General features: G+C 54.0%; 1 protein-coding gene and 6 non-coding genes across 8 annotated transcripts; all 7 read right to left on the bottom strand.

Moving 5' to 3' along the window:
* Positions 1-1028: 1028 nt before the first annotated feature.
* LOC130610677 (E3 ubiquitin-protein ligase TRIM7-like) lies at positions 1029-7803 on the bottom strand. Of its 2 annotated transcripts, none has more exons than XM_057430747.1 (8): positions 7609-7803; positions 6189-6615; positions 5424-5519; positions 4488-4718; positions 3169-3191; positions 2887-3002; positions 2247-2282; positions 1029-1624 (listed from the first exon to the last, which is right to left on the bottom strand). In XM_057430747.1, exons 1-8 carry the CDS (start codon positions 7749-7751, stop codon positions 1110-1112), a joined length of 1587 nt encoding a protein of 528 aa, XP_057286730.1. In that variant the 5' UTR covers positions 7752-7803; the 3' UTR covers positions 1029-1109. The 2 variants fall into 2 exon arrangements, with proteins under 2 accessions (XP_057286730.1, XP_057286731.1); XM_057430748.1 differs by lacking the exon at positions 7609-7803 and adding an exon at positions 7387-7444 and having other exon boundaries at positions 1030-1624; positions 6189-6628.
* Positions 7804-9745: 1942 nt separating this feature from the next.
* TRNAK-CUU (transfer RNA lysine (anticodon CUU)) lies at positions 9746-9818 on the bottom strand. Its single transcript has one exon. It is a non-coding gene; the product is annotated as a tRNA-Lys (tRNA).
* A 1324-nt stretch (positions 9819-11142) lies between these two features.
* Positions 11143-11215, bottom strand: TRNAK-CUU (transfer RNA lysine (anticodon CUU)). The gene has a single exon. It is a non-coding gene; the product is annotated as a tRNA-Lys (tRNA).
* A 291-nt stretch (positions 11216-11506) lies between these two features.
* On the bottom strand, positions 11507-11578 carry TRNAE-CUC (transfer RNA glutamic acid (anticodon CUC)). The gene has a single exon. It is a non-coding gene; the product is annotated as a tRNA-Glu (tRNA).
* A 1425-nt stretch (positions 11579-13003) lies between these two features.
* Positions 13004-13076, bottom strand: TRNAV-AAC (transfer RNA valine (anticodon AAC)). Its single transcript has one exon. It is a non-coding gene; the product is annotated as a tRNA-Val (tRNA).
* A 504-nt stretch (positions 13077-13580) lies between these two features.
* On the bottom strand, positions 13581-13653 carry TRNAV-CAC (transfer RNA valine (anticodon CAC)). The gene has a single exon. It is a non-coding gene; the product is annotated as a tRNA-Val (tRNA).
* Positions 13654-13911: 258 nt separating this feature from the next.
* On the bottom strand, positions 13912-13983 carry TRNAE-UUC (transfer RNA glutamic acid (anticodon UUC)). Its single transcript has one exon. It is a non-coding gene; the product is annotated as a tRNA-Glu (tRNA).
* Between the last annotated feature and the right edge of the window lie 111 nt (positions 13984-14094).

Raw genomic sequence — 14094 nt, 5'->3', positions numbered from 1 at the left:
CAGCATCTTCCCTTTCTTTATTTGAGGAGGTTTGGCCAAATCACAGCGAGGAAAGCTCCATATTGCTGCTGCAACGACACAGGGGTGATGGCCATCCCTCCCCTCTAATGCTGTCTCAAGGTAAAGCTTGACTCAGGCTTGATCTTCAGCTTCCTCAGTCTGAGGAATATGCAAATGTTGGGTTTGTGCTTAACATAAACAGATGTGGGGGGAACAAACCGTCCCAGTATATATAAATGCCTTCACCCATATATATCTATATACACACACATACATGCTTTCTCTTAAAGTCTTTCTTTACACTTAAATTCCAAGCAGGACAACCCTTCAACCCACACTTCTGATGTTCTCCAGCCTGTCAGCAGCTGGGAATAAGGAACAGGAGAAGACCAGTGCAGGTAGCACCTTCACGTTTTATTGCCAGCACATGGGCTAGGAACAGACTGGGAGGCTCCTGTTGGTTGTAGGTTACTGGAAGAGGTTAAGAAACACAGAGAGGGCCCCAGAGAGGACACAGGAGCACCAGTGTCAGAAACGTGGCTCTTACTCATGTCCAGTGGCCAAACACACCTGAGCAACACGAACCTGTGCTGCTCCACAGGAAACCAAGCACCTCCCAGCCTTCCCCACAGCAGCAGCAATGCCTCCCTCCTGCCCTGCACAGGAAAATGAAGCACTGGAAGCTGATGGAGAGGGCAACAAAAAGCTCGCAGCATCTCTTCAACCCCATCTTGACTCCAAGACAGGTCAGATCTTGGTGGCCTTGGGTTTTAGACCGCCTGGGAGGGCTCAGACCTTCACGTCAGCATCACAAAAATAGCCTTGGGAGCACATTATTATCCCAGATTTTAGGAGCAGCAGCTGGAATAAGTAACCAGGTACTCCCCTTCACTGGGAACCGACCTTCCCAGCAGGAGGAAGGAGGGAAGAAGCCAGAAACTCCAGTTGGAACACTCATAACCTCTCTCAGAGCCCAGCAAGAGGGGCTGGGATGGTTTCCCCTCCCTGCCTGGTTTCCCATCTCTCAGCTGAACTGGGCTGCTCGGCTCATTCCAGAGTCCCTTGTGCTCATCCAGTGAAGATCACGGAGCCGGGTCCTCGGGGACGCCTCACGGGCACAGTTTGATGTAGGTGATGGTGGAGCAGACGGAGAAGAGCGGGAACACCTTCTCCTGGAAGGCCACGTTGAAGGTGAAGATGTGCTGCATGTTCTCGGCGTTGTAGAAGGAAACCTCTTCCCCTTCATAATCCAAGTAGACCCTGACCTTAGTGAGCTTCTGGCTGAGGCACAGCGGCGTGCGCTGGGGCGAGGTGACGGCCCAGTAGCGGCCTCCGTTCTGCTGCACTGCCCAGATCCCTTCTTCGGGGGAGAACTGCGTCAGCCCCTTCCTCCTGACGGACTCCTTGGCCACCCCGAAAGCCCACCCGTCCGAGGCGCCCACCTCCACCTCCCAGTAGTGTCTTCCCGACTGGAAGCCCGTGGTGGCCAGCACGCGCGAGTTCGTGTCGAACCTCTTGGGGTTGTCGGGCAGCTCCTGCTTCCTGCAGCCCATCCGCACGCTCTTGAGGTCGGCGGAGAGGATGAGGAGGTGGTTTGCGGAGTCGGGGTCCAGGGTCAGGTCCTCTGTTGGTGACAGCAGGGACAGGGGTAACTCAGTGAGAATGGGGACAGGGAAAAGCCTGAGCTGGGGGGGTGAAGCAATTCCCAACCTCAAGCACCACATCCCAACCTCAACAACTGCTCCTCTTCAGCTCCCCGGGCAGCCTGTGGGGAAGGAAAGCCAAGTTTCAACGTTGGCTTGGCTCGGAGGTGCTTGAGAGGCCTCCTCTCGCCATTGACTCTGCAGGAAGCCTGAGGCTTCCAGGTACTATAAGAGGACTCGTTTTAGGCGCTAACAAACATGCTCCTTCTCCCTAGAGGTGGGTGAGGAAGGTCCCAGTTAAAGGGATGGGATGAGCATCCGCCTCACCCTTTTCACATCCTCACCATCAGGTAAAGGTGAAGGGCAACGCAGCAAAGCAAATTGTGGTAAATGAGGACCAAGAGCTGGTTCAGGACGCCCTAAAGGGAGACCCACAACTGCCTTTGCACATCATGGGGAGAGAAGAAATGAACCCAAAAGAGGAAACCTCTTGTCCTCTGGTTTTATCCTTCTTTCCTCACCCCTCTCTTTGGCTTTGCTAAACACAGCCCCAGTTTAGCATCTTTGCTCCGGGGCGCTGTGGTTGAAAGCTTTTCCCTTTACCTTTTTCACCTCGTCCCAGCTCATCTCGCAGGTTGTCTGCAAGGAAAAGACAAAACAAGGCAATGGTGACACCAAGAGAGCACAACCCCCCCCCCCCCAGTTCAGGCACCTTTACACACATCAAAGCACTAGCAGGGGAGGTGGCAGGTAGTGAGAGCTGAGGATGGGGCAACACCAGCTCCCGCAATGGGGAAATTCCTGCTAAATAAAGGTCAGTTTGTGTAAGCTTTAAATAACGGAAGCTTCCGGACATGAGAAGGCAGGGTTTGGTTAAACCTCATTTACCCGGCCCTGATTCCTCCCCGAATCCCCCAGCAACATCTTGTGGCCTTGCCGCGCTACTGCAAGGGGTTGCCTTGGGAATCCCGGCCTCCAGCCATCCAAGGTGTGAAAACTGGAGGCTATTGCGCTGAAAATGATGGGTCGGGATCGGTTTTCCCTCTTTAACAAACTCTTGGGCTGTCAGCACATCTCCTGCTCATGCACATCCCCAGAAGCCCTTTCCAACAGGATCTATCCTCCTATTCCAGTGCTGTGGTCAGGGACCTCGAGGCATCCCCAGCATCCCCAGCGCTCCTCATCCCTTATCCCAACGCCTGGAAAAGGTCTGTTTCAAACACCCGGGCTCCTCTCCATGTACCTCTGAACTTCTTCAGGACCTTCTCAAGGACGACGGTCTTGAGGGAGAAGTTGCAGATGTGCATCTTCATGTCCGTGCACACGGGCACAGGCTTCTGGCACTTCACATCGTCACTCCTGCAAAGGGAGAAGAGAAAGCAATAAGGAAATCATTCCTATTCCCCTGTTTCATTCCCATCTGTAGCTGACAGTGCCTTCCTCTGGCATCTGCACTGCAAGCACTGACCTCCAAACAGTGTTGGGAGGGGGGAAAACATGAAAGGGGGGCAAGAGAGCTCCATACCTGCTTATGATGCTCATTACATCCTAGAAAGGAAGAAGAGAGACCGGGTGAAATCCTTGTGCAATATGTGCTACATCTCCCCATTCAACCCAGCTGAGACATTCATCCTTTATGGCTGCAACAATAAGCATGGATCCGTGCCTCAGATCTTTGCTTCCAGCTTTGGAAGGTCATGGTCCCTCCAAATCTCACTTCTGGGGGGGACCAAGCCTTCCAAATAGTGCTATATACAAACAGTCCAGCTTTGTGCCCATAGTATCATGATGTGGCTTAGTTTGGGAGGTGCAAAACCCATAAACCACGGTGAGAACATTGGACGTGACTCAAAGCCAAGCCCAGGGAGTGGAAAAGGGCCCTGGAGCTGAATGAGGTTTTCCAGCATGGGCTTTAAAAGCCGAAGCTCCTGCATTGTTCCAGGTCAGGGCTGTGAGCAACGGCAGCAGCCGAGCAAAGACCACGTGGAACCAGCTTTCACCCATGGCCAAGCCCTGAAACCATCTGCAAATGTTGACAGAGCTGCCTCGGAGGGAGTTTAACCCCATAGGGATCAATGCGGGCACCAGAACAATCAACACATGGCCACTTAAAAGATCCCTATTGGCCTTTTGCCATGGGGCTGGGGACAGGACTACTTGATTCTGGGATGGGCAGCTCAGGTTTGCTTTCCAAGCCCCACTTCAGCTGCAAAGGGGAGTTTGGGTAACAAGGAGGGGCTGGATGGGCTCCAGCTTCTTTCTTTGCAGTGCAATCAATACCTGGAGCCCATCTGCTCCCCCCCTCATACTTTCCAGCTTGGTTAATGGCTCATCTGGACTTGAAACACAGCTCTGCTTTCAGGGTCTGGCCAAGCCCCTGCAGCCAGGACTGTAAAACCTGGCGAGGAGCCTTGTCCTGCTGAGCCCAGCTCCATGTGCTCCATATTCCAGCTCCATTCCAAGCCTGGAGGAGTGGACATTGATGAGTTTGCAAGGCCTGTGGCCAGCTCACAAAGGAGGTGCTTGCTTTAAGAATCTATTTGTGGGGGTCTAATTCAGCTTTCAACACCTCGAAATGGGAATTTATAGGTGCTTGAAAGGTCCAACGTCATGGAAGAAAATTGGGTTAGAAGCTATTGGATACGAAGAGCACATCCAGGATGCCCCTGAGCCAGAGCTGCTGTGTGTTCTTCATGGTGCATCCCAGACATTGCTCATTGAAGATGGGGGGAATAAGCACATTTATCCCCAAAATACCTCTAACAGGACCCAGAACCACGTTAACAGGGATGGAGAAAGGCCTTTCCTCAGCCCTGGAGGCTCATATGAGAGCCAGACCCTCACCTTGAGGAACTCGAGCGTGGGCTGCTGGATCTTCTCCTCCAGCTCCGTGATGAGCTTGTTGAGGAGCGTGATCTCCTTGGAGAGGTCGGTGATGTTCTCGTTCTGCCTCTTGGCGATGTTCTTCTCCATCTTCTCCAGCTGCCCCAGCAGGAGATGCTCCTGGTCGTGCAGGAACTGCCGCAGGCGCTCGAACTCCGAGAGCAGCTTCTGCCGCTCGCTCGCGATGGTTTCCTGGTCAGCAAACGCAGCGAGATGAAGGGGGTCAGGCTGGTGCAGTGATTTGGGTGGGGATGGGGCACCCACCGGCGTCATTGCATGGGGGGCTGCGTGACGGATGGGGATGGAGAGCAAAGGCCACAAACAGCCATTGCAGCTGCATCCCCACAGCCTTCTCTGCAGGGAAGAGGCACCAGGCCATGTCTGGGGCAGCAGATCTTAGGTGGGTTTTCTCTCCTACACTAGGCACAGGCTTCCTTTACCTGCCTTTATCTCTGTTTATCTGCCTTTATCTTGGTGGGGAGTTAATCAGCACTTAAAGCAGAGGTGAGGATCAGAGACCAAGAGGTTTCCTTAGCCCCTGTCATCACTTGCTGGTCCCACCAGCCAAACTGGGAGAAGGGGCTGTGTAGAGGAACCCACTTGGAATCATTCCCTGGCGGCATCTCTATTCTCATGTAAACCCCAGCTCCTGCCTCCCTGTGACCTGTTCCTTATCTCTGCCCACACCCAGCTCCTCCTTGTGCTGTCATCACAGAGAGACCTACAACCTCCTCCCAGACCAAGCCCCAGGCCCTCAGAACCGGACCCTCACACCCTGCCCTTTGTGCCACGTGTAGCACCACAGCTCGTGGCAGGAGGATGTTGCTTCAAACCCTTCCAAATGGAATAACCACCCAGCCTCGACCCTCCTCCCCACCGCCGGCTATGGGCACCCACCAGGAGCTCCTGGGTTTTCTTGTCATCGTTCACTTTGAACTCCAGCAGCTCCTGCCTCTCCTTTTTCAGGAAATCCAAGCGGCCCTGGATTTTCTCCTGGGAACAGAGAAAGAAGAGGCTGTTTCTGGGGTTCCTTCCTTTCCTTCGCTGCGTTATCCACCCTGCTGTGCTCTTTACAGCTGTGCAAGGACAAGAGGGATTGCAAGGGAAACACAGGGTGCAGGCCCTGGCTCAGCTCAACTCAGACACCCACATTTGAACCCCGAGCACCGGCACAAGCTCCCACACATGCAGCAGACACAGAAAGGAGACCGAGGATGCCAGCGCAGGATACAGGCGCTGCTCTCATCGCCTGCTGCCTCCCCCGCCTTCGCTCCTGGCACAAGCAAACCTCAGCCCCGTTTTAACCGACTCGGATTCATCTTTGGATGCTCGCCCAGCCCCAGAATAGACGTGAGTGTTTGCTGCGTCAGGTGCTGCCCTGCTGATAAGGTGGGTGCCCGCAGGTTGTGTTTGCGGCTTGGCCCGAGCCCAGCGCTGCTGAGCAGGAGCTTGCATGGAGGAAACCCTCTCACAGCCTCCTGGTTGCCCTGTGTTTGATCCCAAGCTGCAGGGATTGCGTGAGCGCACGGCAGGAGGGAGGTTTTCCAGGGCTTTGGAAAGCCAGGCTGCATCGAGCGGCTCTGAACCCCGGGAAGATTGAGCGTCGTGTACACAAGAGCACGGAGCCTGCTGCGTGGAGAGGCAGCGGGGACAGACACGCACCTTGTACTCCTCGGATGCCTCGTCGACGGGCACGACGGCGTGCGGGCGATGCTCACGGGACCGGTCGCACACCACGCAGATGGTTCTCCGGTCGTCCTTGCAGTAGAGCTTCAGCGCTTCCCGGTGCTTCCCGCAGAGCCCGTCCTCCTCCGCGCCCTTGGCCCCGCGCAGCGTGAACTGGCTGATGATCTCGGACATGTTCGCCAGCTGCCGGTTGGGGCGGAAGCTCTTGTGCTGGAAAACCTCCCTGCACTGCGGGCAGGGGAAGTCCATCTCCAGCTCCCTCCAGCTCTTGATGATGCAGGCCCGGCAGAAGTTGTGCCCGCACTCGATGGACACGGGGTCCTTGAAGAACTCCAGGCACACGGAGCAAGTGGCTTCATCCTGGAGGTTGCCGGGCAGGAACACCGCGGCCATGGCCTCCTTCCTGCAGGCAAGGACTGGTTGCGGCAGGGCTGCACCAGGAACATGAATGCCTGGCATCCAGCCCCCTGTGGGCGTTCCTCTTCCAGGAACGAGCCTCCGAGGTCACTTCTGCTGTATCTGGTTTCTTTAAACCGGTGCTAAAGACCCCACCATTGGGGACAGCACAGAGATGGAGGGGATAACAAGCGGGAACGCGTCCTGCCCTCTGCTCCCTCGCAAATCCCAGGCTCCCCCTGTCCTTTCTGGCCGGTTTGGGTGTCATTTGGGATACAGCCACCAGGTCTGGCTCCTGCTGCTTTTTGGCTGACCTGGTGCTAAATGCAAGCTCGTAGCCCTGTTTAGCAGTTGCTCCAGGCTTTGGTCCAGGTGACCATCTGAGCTCCCATTAGAGACCCACTTTGCCCTCAATGCTTCAGCCGGGGACTCGGATGCCTTGGTTGAGCCCCAGGGCTCAACAGGGGCCATAAAAAGCAACAGGAGAAAGGGAATACACAAGGATGCAAAGTCCATATATCAAGATGGAGCTGGGGGGGGGGGGGGAGGGGGAGGGGGCTTCCCAAATCGCATTTCTCTGCAGCCCACCATTTCCACCATTGTGGAAAAAACCACCTCTCTTCTCATATACATCAAAATATGTTTATACACACACACACCACTCCTTATAGAAGGGGAATTGCTTTCTCTCTCACCTTCCATTTTTCCTCACCTGTAAGCAAACACAAACTACGCATTTTCCCCAGGTCATCCATGCATTTTTCACCATAGAAACAACTGGGTGCAAAAGGACGAGGTGGTGGCCTATGAGCTGGAGAGAAACCCACACCCTACCCAGGGATGCTGAAACAGCAGGGAAAGAGAATGAGGCACCTCCACAGGAGGAATGGGCAATGGGAAAAGCAGAAGACCAAAGTGGGGATAGGATAAAGAGGACAGACAGCCCCGGGACACCCGGACAAGTGCATCCCATAGCCCCCCCATTGCTGACCGCACATACCTGGGAGCAGAGGCATAGGACAGGGGCATCCTCCCAAACCGTCCCACCTTCTGTGTGGAGAAGGTGCTGGTGGGGGGCCCGAGCCGGGAGGCTGAGGGCTCCCAGCGGGATGCAGCCCACGGAGCCCGGGATGCTTCCGACATCTCGGTGCTGCTGCAGCTCCTGCTCCTCCCCAGCCCGCGGTGGCTGCACTTGTCCCCTGTGTCACATCCCCCCCCCCCCCCGTTCCCATCTCACTTACCAGGCCTCGCCCTCCCCCATTGCATCTATCCTGGGCACCCTCCGGCCTCCTTCCCTCCTCCTCCTCCTCCCATGGGCTCTTCTCCCCTCTCCTGTGCCAGGCGCTTTTCCTTGCCCGGAGCATGGATAACGTTTCCAGCACCTCCCTCCACCTGTCCCCAAGCCCAGACCCGCTCCAATGCCCCGTCTCCCGTTCCACGGGGCTCCAGGACCGAAGCTTTTCCTCCCTTCTCCAAAGCCATCAATGAATGGTTCGTATCCCAGCTCATATTCGGGGCAAAGAAGGGCAGAAACATCACCTGCAGGACAAATTGCACTGACCACAGGTGGCTTTGGGTAAGGAGAAGTTGGGACATCCAAAACAGCAGGGAAAGGGGGGAAATACAAGGAAAATACAACCTTAAACGTGTTTCTTTGCACAAGTGAAATAAACACCTATTAAATACACACATCCCTTATTTCTTTTGGCTTCCCTTATGCAAAGTTCCCAGCAATGAAAATCCCAGCCCTGCACTGCAGGAAAACGAATGGGAAGCAAAGTGGGAGGAAGCACCTTGGCTTGCCCTTGGGGGTTGAGCTGCAGGATTATGTTCAGGGGCCATGAGCTGCTTCCAGACCACCAGGAATGCTGAGTCTGGAGAGCTGGGAATAGGAGAAGGGAAGCACACAAGAGCCAGGCCCAGCCGCTGGTTATAACCTGCAGGTTTATTGCTCGAGCTGGAAAAGCCAAGGCCAGATACACAGAGAGGATCCCACCATCCGGATGCGGGGTGGGAATCCTTTGGGATCAGCTGGAGAGCTCATAGCATTGAACCGGCCACACCACGCTGCCCCAGGCTAGTCTGTGGGGTCCTCATCCCACTCCTCATTACAGAGGTCGGTCTCGCAGCAGGAATACCGGGATGTCAGGCGGGATTCCGCATCGGATGCCCGTTCCCGGCCACAGTTCATGGCAGAGGTGCAGCCTTGCTGGTAGTAAAGGGTCACCTTCCCTGGGAGAGGGGCTGTGATTAGAGGGGAGCAGCATCGAGCTAACACAAACCAGGGGTGGGCTTCAAGGCCAGGCTGGACCTTGGGCCAAGCTGCCCCAGTGGAAGGTGGAACTGGGCGAGCTTTAAGATCCCTTCCCACCCGAACCAGTCAATGACAACATCCATCCCGTGAGCCCTTTTAGCTCCCCAAAGACAAGCACAACCCGCCCTGACCAAAGGAAAGGGGTGGCTTTGGGCCCACGTCGTACCCAGGGAGGTTTTGATGATGGCACATTTCTCCCTCCGCTCACAGGTCGTTTCATTCGCGCCCCGGAAGCACCCCACGAAGGGGATCTTGTACTTGCAGACCTTGCATTGAAGAGCCTCAACTGCAGCAGACAGAGAAGAGGGGATGAAATTGGGCTCGATTCTGCAGAGCCGGGGGGGGGGCTCAAACACCCCTACAATGAGATGAGGAGACCCCAGAGGAGATGTGGAGCTCACCAGGGAAGGGACCAAGTGTCCCCTTCACTCACAGAACAAGAGCCCAATGATGCCCCCCTCTACAGAACAAGAGCCCAATGATGCCCCCCTCTACTTACCAACCCCAATGCACAGAGCAAGGGTCAGCCCCACGAAGAGCACCTTCATCTTGGGAAAAGGGATGGATCCTGGTCTCCCAGTACAGCGTTACCTATGGATGAGAATGGCTCGGGTGCTTTGTTAATCCCTGTAATGAGTTTCCTCGGTGATTAGCCTTTAGAAGGGAGGGAAACCAAGCAGCCCCTCAGGGAACAGAGGTTTGTGATGCCCTTTCTGAGGCAAAATTAGTAGAGATACATCCTAAGATGCCTCCACCTCTTGCTTAGGCACAGCACCAGTATCTTGCCCCCAGACCCAGGCAGACTGGGGCAAATAAAAACAAGCGCCCAACGTGGGGCTCGAACCCACGACCCTGAGATTAAGAGTCTCATGCTCTACCGACTGAGCTAGCCGGGCTCCCAAAATGCCCCATTTCCACCGTTTTTCTCCCCAAAAGGGTCCGTCTCATGCTGATTCAGCAAAAACCCCAGACATTTATGGGTATAGAAACAGGGGGATTCGAATGAATGGGAGGTTTTGGGGTGTGTTGGGATGGTGCCAGGAGACACAAACCAAATCCCAAAGAGAAGGTCCCTTACCAGGCTCTGCTTCCCCTCCGTGGTCCAAGCTCCCCCCAGCTCCTGTCCCTGCTGCCTTTATCCCTCCTCAGGGCCGAGCCAGGACCTGAACGACCCCAGAGGCACCGGGGGCCATTGTTTGGTGGGAACAATGGAGCTGCCCGCACCTGGGCAAACACGGCTCCTCCATGGACACGGCCTCATCCATCACATGGGCCAGGCCAAGGCTCCTTGACTTCCCCTTGTGCAGAGGAACCGGTGCCCAGCATCTTGTGGAGGGGTGAAGCTCCGTGGTTATGGCCTTAGCTGATGGACAGGACCCTAAGAAACCTGCCTGCTCGCTTCCAAGTCCTTTGGCTTCACCTGCACCAACCCAACCCAGTGTTACTGCAGCTGCTCTTGTGCTGGCAGCACTGATACCTGCATGTCCTCAAGCATGAAGCTCAGCTCCAGGCAGCCAAAACCAAACAAGAGGAGGAGGTTCCCTGAGGGCTGGGTCCCTGCCAGAGTTCAATGCATATCCTGGTCTGGATAACCTGGGGAGAAGAACGGTGTAATGCTTGCCCAGGCCAAAGCTGAGCTTGTTCTCACTGGAGCACTGTTCACCTTGCTCTTACACGAGGTGTAGAGCAAAAGGCTTTGGTCTAAACCACAAAGGATGCCTGTGGTTTAATGCCATCATCTATGGCATTAAACATGACAAAATAGGGTATTACATTAACGTTTTTAGAAGTGTTGTGCCCTAAACCAAAGAATGGGGATTTCCTGGGACTTATCAGGCACTTTGTGAGCAGGTTACACCGTGCTGCTCATCTGGGGCTGGATTTTGCTCCTCTTTATCACCCAGTTCTAGTCTGGAGAGGTTTACAAGGCTCAAAGACTGCATAAAGCAATCATAAATAGCATAATGCCGGGGGCTGAGATGAGAGCAGGTCGGAATCACTCTGCAGTGTTAGAGGTTGAAGGAGAATTTAAAACAAATGACGGAAAGGGCAAAGAGGAAGGCAGTTAAAAGGGCATCTTTCCACCTTTCAAAGCTAAAGGAAGCCCACCTCGACTCCTGTATGCCACTGGGTTTGTCGGGATACAACCCTCATTACCCATGGTGCTGCATCCTTTGTGACACAGCCCTAAAACTTTTGCCAAGAAGGAAAAGAAGCAGCCGCCCAACGTGGGGCTCGAACCCACGACCCTGAGATTAAGAGTCTCATGCTCTACCGACTGAGCTAGCCGGGCGCTGGGGTAGCCGCTGATGGCGCAGCCTGTGAGCTGCGACCCGGGTGCCCCCAGCGCGGTGGAGGGGGAGGTTGGGACCGGGGCGTCTCCGGAGGGAAAAGGCTGCGGGAAAAGCTCCATCCTGGCAGGGCTGGGTTATTCCTCCAGCTGTGCCAAGTCCCACTCAGCACCCGGGAGCGCTCTGGGGCTGGACAGCTGGGAAAGGAGTGTTTGTGCGTGGGGATGCGGGTTATGCGCATTGCGCAGCGAATTAAAACCGAAATTACAGAAAGGAACTCCCAAAAAACACCTTTCCCTGACCGGGAATCGAACCCGGGCCGCGGCGGTGAGAGCGCCGAATCCTAACCACTAGACCACCAGGGAGCTGCGAGGTTTCCCTTTAACCCCCGGTGTAACGCGAGGTGGGGAGGGGGCGTTCAGCTCAGTGCATTCAACTGGGTGGAAAACACCCCAGAAGACCCCAATTCCTCCGTTTCTTGGGTGGGATTGAAGGGTGTAAAGGAGCAGAGTACAGGCACCTCTGCATAAAACACATGCAGAGCTGTGGATGGTGATGCTGCTACAAGGGGATCAGTCTGATCCTTGGGGTTCATGAGAATTTTCTGGGTTTTCCTGGTTTTTAGGCACCTTTCACATGTTTAAGCACAGTTCAGGAATTCCACAGGCTCTTTCTCCAACCGGTGCTCACGGATCTCTTAAGCTTATAGAAGAATGGAAACATGAAGAGCAATGAGCTCTGACAGCAGCTGCACAGTTCCTACACCAGCGGGCTATGCTCAGAGGGTTAACTGAGTGTGGAGCCTGAGATTTTGGCTGCTATTCTAGGTCACGTCCCAAGAACAAATAACTCCATGCAGGAGCAGGAATGCATGACTGCAGAGACTCCCCCTCCACGCAGGCTTATTGATTGCAGCTCATTCGTGGGATGGATGAATGCAGAACGTGTTGGGGGGAAGGGAGCAAACTTATTGCTTGGTTTGGAGCAAAGCAGGATGAGCTCTTTGGGTAAAACATGCAGGACTGGAGCTGAACAACGAAGCTAAGAAACACCTAAGGGAAAGCAATAGCAGAGTCCCAGAAACAAAACCAATGTCATGCAGGGACAGGAACAAGTTGCTCATCATCATACAGCAAAAGAACCTTTACTTGCTTGGCAGATAACCCCCATCACCGGATAATTCCCACCCCAGGCAAGGGCAGGCAGGGTTGAAGGCAAGCCAGGAACGCAGCCCATGGGGTGGATCAGTCATGGTCATACATAGATGTTCCTGAAAAACAGCCTAAAAAAGGTAAATGCTCCAGGGCTGAGCTTAAATAGAGCCGCTGAGGCATGGGTGGCGGGGTGGGGTCCGAGGTGGGACAATTAATGCTCATTAGTGCCCTCAATTGGTCTTTCCACATGAGATAAAGGGGCAGTGGGAGCAGGGGTATCCTTTTGTGTGAGCTCAGGCAGCGACATCATGGGCTCTTCTGTAGGGATCTACGGGGATCTTCTATAGAGAGGTCTTCTTTATCCCTAGCTAGGCTGGTGGTGGGAAAAGATGAGATATGCTGAGGCAGCAGGGGTAAATGCAAATTATTCCTCCCTATCCACATGGAAAACAAACAGTGAAAGATTATGGATGTAAAAGAAGAGATGGAGCAGCCATCACATCCCATCCACTGGTCTCCGGCTCAAACCCTCCCCCAAATAGCCATTAAATTATATCTCCAGGAGTACATCAGCGTCTGTATAAGCAAGTTGTGGAGAGAGGTAGAAAAGAGGGTAGAAAAAAACCCTAAGATCAGTGTTTCTGCCTGGTTTCGAACCAGGGACCTTTCGCGTGTTAGGCGAACGTGATAACCACTACACTACAGAAACCTGGGGACAGCCGTCCGGGGGCTCGTCTTTGTGGGAATTCAGGGCAAAAGTTGTTTCATGGAATTTTCCCCTTCCCCAGGGATGTTTCCCACATCCTTTTGCCCCTTTTTTCCTTCTTCTGCTTTCCTTCCCCCCCCCCCCTTGTCTTCCAAAACCACCAACCACAAGAACCTATCCTTCTCCCTTTGCCAACACCGACCTGGGCCACCCTTCATGATGTCTTGAGGGTGGTCAAAGCAATGGACATAACCAAGGGAGACAAAACTGTGGTACTTTCGATAGCCAGAGAGAATTTCCGCATTAAAACTGCTTTTTAAGGAAGCAAGCACACCATGAACATGCCCCAAAAGGAGTAGGAATCTCCAGCTATTGCTTTGCAAGGGGCAGAGACAAGGTCCCTCCTCCAGCTGGCCAAACCAGAGCTAAATAACACTCCGTTGTCACTGTCCCTACACTGAATGACCTAAATGCTGCAAGATAGGGAAAAGAAACCCATAAAAATGATGTTTCTGCCCGGTTTCGAACCGGGGACCTTTCGCGTGTGAGGCGAACGTGATAACCACTACACTACAGAAACGGCATGTAAGGTGACAGAGGTGACCCACTGGTGACAGGATGACCCAGGTCTCTCTTTCCACGTTCTCCCACTCCTTTTCTAAGGAAATTCCCCTCAAATTTGCTGTTAGCGTTAGAAAATGAGTATTTTTTGCGGACATGCACACTGAGAAGGACGAGAAAGACGAGCTTTTGTTCGGGATGAGCCAGAAAAGTCCTGCGGGACCCCGAGGAGGAAAAATAGCGTGTTTTAAACAAAATATGCGATTATAGAGCAACTTTCCCTGACCGGGAATCGAACCCGGGCCACGGCGGTGAAAGCGCCGGATCCTAGCCACTAGACCACCAGGGAGCGCTGGAAACGCGGGTACCCAACGGTTTTAATTAAATTTGATAGGTTTTAATTTATTTTGTTATATCTAATGAATTTTTGCTAAGTTTGATTAATTCCGAGGACAGAAAA

This window comes from Pezoporus wallicus, unplaced genomic scaffold, assembly GCF_028554395.1.
Source record: "Pezoporus wallicus isolate ANWC-B61680 ecotype Strahan unplaced genomic scaffold, APGP_CSIRO_Pwel_v1 contig_11611, whole genome shotgun sequence".
Lineage (NCBI taxonomy): Eukaryota > Metazoa > Chordata > Aves > Psittaciformes > Psittacidae > Pezoporus > Pezoporus wallicus.
Note: the sequence above shows the minus strand (reverse complement) of the source record. Positions and strands in the feature narration are given on the sequence as shown.